Genomic DNA, 6000 nt, shown 5'->3' on the forward strand with positions numbered 1-6000 from the left:
CGCTTGCCATCCCTCTCCTGCAGACGTGCTGTGAGAAGTTTAACTAGAAGTTGCTAAAGCATATGTGAATGACTAATTCTCCTGAAACAGCAGGGACTCTTGGCGTTTTGATTGCTTTGACTTACGTTCACATTTGGTACTGAGTTTGTACTTTCAGTACTGACAGGTTTATTTGTCTGTTCTTCAATGGGTACAGCAAAGTATTATACAGAACTAGGTGTCATTTAGAAAGAAACCCTTTGAAGAACAGCACTATCAAATCATCCTTTTAAGAAACTGATTTTTAAAAGGCTCTGAACCCAATCCTCTTCTCAGGCATGTGTAAGCTTCTACACAAATCTGCTCTACAGGTGAGTTTTACATATGTAAAATGTCTATTACCTACTCATGTAAATATTACCATACTCAGAAAGCTGGTGTACAAAGTTAAGCCGAAACGTAAGAGACTAAATGAAAGCTAAATGACAAAAATCAGATAAAAAAGCTTTCTCTCCCTACTCTGCCTAGAAAACATCCCACATGCTACCTATTCTTTTCTTCCTCTTCTTTTTGCATGGCTTTGAAGGGTTTCTTCAGTACAGATCTCCAGAGGCTAGCGGCAACTGAAATTTAAAGAGTCCATAAAATTAAAATCCAGAAACAACATCACAATGGCATCCTTTAGCTAGCACCATGTTATTATAGCCAGTCTAGATTAAGGTGTAATATAGAATTAATTACTGCATGTACACTCAGGACGACACTGTTTATTCACTTTTACTGTATTTCTGAACTGTAACAAAGTTATCTCCTTCAAAATATCACATGTCAGAATCACTGCTATCATCTACTTCTTAAACACACTAGATTTTGACTCAATCTGTTAAGAAACTGTAACAGGCATAAGAGCACAGAGAAATATTGATATACCCTTACTATGCATCAGCAAAGGTAACCAATCTTTGGCTTTAGGCCAAAATAAATCTATTTTATTAAATGCTTCATTTACAACCTGATGGTTGCTTATTCATTTAAGTTAAAAGTTTAACTTTTTGTTTACGTGCTAAATGAAACAGCATATGACTGCAGCTGTGGTCAGAACCAGCACCAGTCTCTGCTGTTATGGCAACCAGTACTCCAACAGCCCCATTTTGCTACAACTGCTTTCAGTCTCTCCTGCTATAGAGCAGTAGAGAATGGAAAAGCAATTTCCAAAAACTTCTGTATAAAGGGCTGCCACTGAAATGCTGCACTCTGTATGCTGATTCCTGAGCAGAGGCTAACCGCAGAGATGCACCCGCTCTACAGAGCCTTCCCCTAGCTGCCAGTAATCACAGGGGGGCCGAGCAGTAGCACAGCTGTGCCACTCAACCCCAGAGAACAGAACCGACCAGGACTTACTCATAAACGTACAACTATATTAAAGACAGTTAGGGCAGATTAAATTCAGATTGCTAGATACTTATAAAATTTCTCTCCTATTCTTCTCATGGAATTTTTTTACAAGTCCTTAGAAAGGACTCCATCCTGCTCCCATTTCATAGATTTTTTGTAAATGACTTCAGAAGGCATGGACTGCACCTAAAAAGATTTCCCATCCGGCAGACCATTAACTATAGTTACCTTTGTGGCTATCACGATCACATTTTTCTCCAGAGTGCATTGGGTCAGTCTGCATTGAAATACATTGCAGATATTGCTTATCTTTAACATGCTCCAGGAGAAAAGACTTTACTACAGAAATAGTACAGAGACAATAGAATAATTGTCTTCGTTTTTAAAGCCTTAGCCACTACTGTGACTCAAGCAGTGATAAAAAATAAACAGATCTTTTATTAGATGAGCTACTCAACAATTGAATTCTGAGACAAAACACAGCTTTTCAGTTCTGACACAAGAATTCTCTTTCATTTGATTACTAGACCATTTAAGAGTTTATTTGCATCTCCAAACCACTCTCCAGCCACGACTGGGGTCTTACTGAGCTAGTCACAGTTGGAACACACAGGACAGGATCTGTCCCTTACTGACTTTACAGTGAATGAGCTAAATCATGCTTGTAAAGTCTTTCTGACCATGAGGCAACTTGCTGTTTTATTCACTCTGAGGCACTTTCAAGCATAACAAAGAAAAGATTATTTCTTAATAGAGCAGCTAACTTAGCCACTGAAAAACAAAAAGGAGAAATAAGACAACTTGAAGTCCACTTTAGAACAAAAATAGTCAATTTTATTGTAGCTGCTACTCAGTGGGATTAGAAAACACTTCTATAATACTGGTAGCCAGTAAGAAATTGGGCATCTTAAGTTACTCGCCTGTTTATATATATATTTATATATCTATATATATGTATATATACACACATCTGTATCTCAAAAAGTTTTATCCCAATATAACACAGCAGAATACACAAATGTATTCTAAGATATTTTATAGCTTTCAGGCAAGTTTGTTTATTTTAAAATAGAAAGCCTTTTCCCTGTGGTTTGCTTGTAACCTGTGGTGACTGCCTTCAGGGACTAGTCCGATACTGCAGCTCCTTACCTCCTCAACAAGCCATTGATTCAGCTAAGTGGAGCTGTTAGCAGGAGTAGACTGTTTAAAAAGAGCAGGTAAACTGCAAAGATCAAGGAAAGTTACTAAGCAGAAATGTAGTCTATTATCTTCCCGAGCTATAGCCTATGCATTAGCTGAATCTCACAAGAAGTTCTTAGCTTACACAGCAACGTATGTACTTGTGAGAAACTGTTCTGTTGTATAGTTTCATTGCGAGCCTTCCTTCTTTTTTTTTTTTTTTTTTAAAAAACTCTCTCCCTCCCTCCTGCAAGCCACTCACATTATATACAGTATGTAAGCTTATGTTTTAGATGTCTTTCCATTTCACCACCTGCAGTGCTTCAGGAAGTAATTTGCTATTTTTAATACCACTGTCCCTCCTGACTAACTTAGGCCGTTCAACACTGTCAAAGGCTCAGCAGTGTATTGCAACAAGCTGCTACCACCTATACTTGTCTGCTAGTGCCTTCTCGTGATCCTAGGAGAAGTGGCCGGCCTAATTTTAGCTATATTATCACAATTTAATAGTTCTGTATGCTTTATGCAAAAAAGATTACAATATGCTTTATTAAAATGGTTGCAGAAAAAATCAAGTAGAGACGTGAACGTATTCTAAAAAAGATGAATTAAAGTAGGAAGAAAGGAAAAGTGAAGGGAAAATAAAAATTACTCTTTTATTAATTTAAGGGAAGTAATAACTATCAACACTGTTAGTCAAGATACAAACATTTGGCTACACAGATATGTTATCATCCTAGAGAGAGTAAACAAAGCTAAATATGCTGGCAGGAAATTTTGGGATGGGATTAGATTACTAAGATTAATACATGGTAGTTATCTACCCTTTCTTCATCAATATGCTTGTTGCTCTTATCTATCATATGTTCTTCCATGTTTGTCTAATTTGCCCCTCTTTCCATTTTGATATGGAATGTTTAGTGTTGGTTTTTTTCCCACTTAACTGAAACATGTCAAAGGCAGACACCTTTTATCGCTTTTGACCGATTCCTGAAATCTTACTTTATTCCTGTCTCCGCTTCTTTCTTCACAGAATTTCACCCATTTGTTCCAAGAGAAAAGTGACAGATAGCTTCACTCTCTTCTCCCCTTGCCGCTTTGTCTCGTCTCCCTTCCTCCTGACTCCCTCCTCCTTTTCTGTCACAGCTATAGAAGTTTCCTACATCCATTTGTGCCAGTGTCACACCCCATCTCCTGATCTCCCCCATGGTACTCTTGTCCCTTATTCTTCTCTTTTGTTTTTCACTCCTCTGTAGTTCTCAGTTCTAGCAAAAAAAGGCATGCTTTCCCCTTTTCTCTTAAGCCCATACTTGACCTCATTTGCCCCTCCAATTGCTGCTTCCTCTCCCTTTCATCCGTAAATTCACTGAATGAGTTGTTTCTAGCCACTGGAGTACCTCTCCTTCATGCCATTCCAGACCCTCTCCTGCCTCAAGCATTACCCTACAACAGCTCTCAAAGTACCTTACGACTTTTTAGGACCAGTGTGAATTCCTCACACTCTAACCTGCTCCTCGCTGCTGCCAACGTGGCTGTGTTGAAAGGTGAATGCCACCCTTCCTGAAGTCTCAGCCTCCCTGTGTGCCCATCACTCTGTCCTCTCCTCCATTCTCCTCTAATCTGCTCTTCAGTGTGTTCTTGGAGTTTCTCTTATCCTAATCAGTTTCTATAGCACTTGAGTGATGTCTCTTGTCCTCTTCTCCTTATCTCTGGTACTCTCATCTGTAAATACAAATTCAGTCAACATATGTTTCTATGCAGAATACTTACTGGTGTACTACTTTATCACCTCCTATTCAATGTCAAGTCTCAGACTGACTTCTGTTTATGACATTTTGCCACCAACTCAAACTAAAGAATGCTAAATATTTCTACCAAGGCCATCCTTGCTATGTCCAGCCTTCACTGCTGGAGACAACAGCCTTGCCTGCCATTCCAGCTTACTGCCCAGTACCATCTTGAACTTCTTTAAGTTCCTCATCTTTTTTAATATAACATTTTGTATTTCAACTCACGTTCAAGTTCTTCTACTTTCACATGTGGCTACTGCAGCATTTTTTTTGGTCTTTGCAAGTACAATCGATACCCTTTACATCTTCTTCTCCTTCTGCCATATTTGAGATAGGGCAGAAGAGTCACCTCCCAAGGCCAGCTGGCAGTGATGCCAGCCTTTGCGAATCTTGAGTCATGCTCTCCCAGGCTTTGTAGCTCACTACAGATATCTGCAAAACTACTTTTCTCTGAAGCTGCCTATATGCATTTACTGCTTTATATACAAATTATAACCTCCTTGGGGCATCAACCATTTCCACGTGATGTTTGTGCGACACCTAGCACAACGGCCCTAGACGGAGACTTCTCGATACCGCTGCAATACAGAGTGAATCCTGACGGCATTTCGAAGCCCCACACCACATCACGGCTCCTCACCGCCTTCTCCCTCTCTGTTCCTGCCGTAACGCCCCGGGCGCCCAACTACGAACAGGCCGCGAGCTGGCCAGAAGGGAGCAGCTCGAGCTGGCGGGTCGGCTCCCCCGCAGCCCCCACCAGACCAGCCCGCTTTGGGAGAGCAGGGAGAGGGCAGCAGTTCTTCCTCCTTCTAAACCTGCTTCCCAGACCACTTGCTTTGCCAAAAAAAAAAAAAAACCCAAAACCCCACGCTTCCCACAGCAAGACCACCCTTCTGGTGCCAACATGAGGGGCCCTGACATGCTCTCTCTCAGGGCGAAGCGCCGCCGCCGGCGGGTCCCCAGCCACCCAGCAAGCTCCCCTGCGTGGAGGCCGAGAGGGGGAGGCTGGCGAGCCTCCGCCGGGCAGCGGAGGAGCTCAGCTGCCTGGCTGCCGGCCGGGGCAGAGCGGCGGCCGGCTGTTTCAGGCCGCCGAGAGGGGGGCGCGGCGGGCTCACCGGGGCGCGGCGGGGCGGGCTCGGCGGCGCCGGCCTCCTGCGGCGGGCTCTCCGAGTCGGTGTTGGTCAGCCAGGTGGACTCGGTCTCCCGCGTCCAGCTCTCGTAGTAGCGCGGCTCGATAGCGTCGGCCCGGCTGCCCCCGCAGCCCATGGCGCCTCAGAGCCGGAGCCGGCCCCGCCGCCGCCACCACCCTCCTCCTCGCCCCGGCAGCATCGCGCCCCCCGCCCGGCCCGCACCTCGCTCACTCCCGCCGCCCCATCCCGCTCACCCGCCTTCACTGCCCCTCCTCCGCCCTCCTCGCCGCCTTTATCCTCTCCTTCAGCCTCTCCCGCCCCGCGCCGTCCCCGCCCTCTTCTCTCCTCCCTCACGGCCCCTTCCCCCGCCCTCCCCTGCCCGCTCCCCGCCCGCAGGTGCGGCGCCGCCCAGGGGGGAGCGGAGGAGGGGGCAGAGACCGGTGGGGGAGGGACGCTAGGGAGAGGGGCGCTGAGGGGAGGGCGATGAGGACTCTGGCGAGAGGGGTGCTGAGCAGCGGGATATTGGC

The 6000-nt window shown here is 45.0% G+C and overlaps 1 protein-coding gene across 1 annotated transcript in view; it reads right to left on the bottom strand.

Moving 5' to 3' along the window:
• The window catches only part of BAALC (BAALC binder of MAP3K1 and KLF4), a 28401-nt gene extending 22709 nt beyond the window's left edge, over positions 1-5692 (bottom strand). Inside the window, exon 1 of the mRNA XM_068932879.1 lies at positions 5459-5692. Coding sequence (XP_068788980.1) covers positions 5459-5609 — 151 coding nt within the window. The 5' untranslated portion in view covers positions 5610-5692. The remainder of the gene's footprint in view (positions 1-5458) is intronic.
• Between the last annotated feature and the right edge of the window lie 308 nt (positions 5693-6000).

Source organism: Struthio camelus, chromosome 2 (genome assembly GCF_040807025.1).
Source record: "Struthio camelus isolate bStrCam1 chromosome 2, bStrCam1.hap1, whole genome shotgun sequence".
NCBI lineage: Eukaryota > Metazoa > Chordata > Aves > Struthioniformes > Struthionidae > Struthio > Struthio camelus.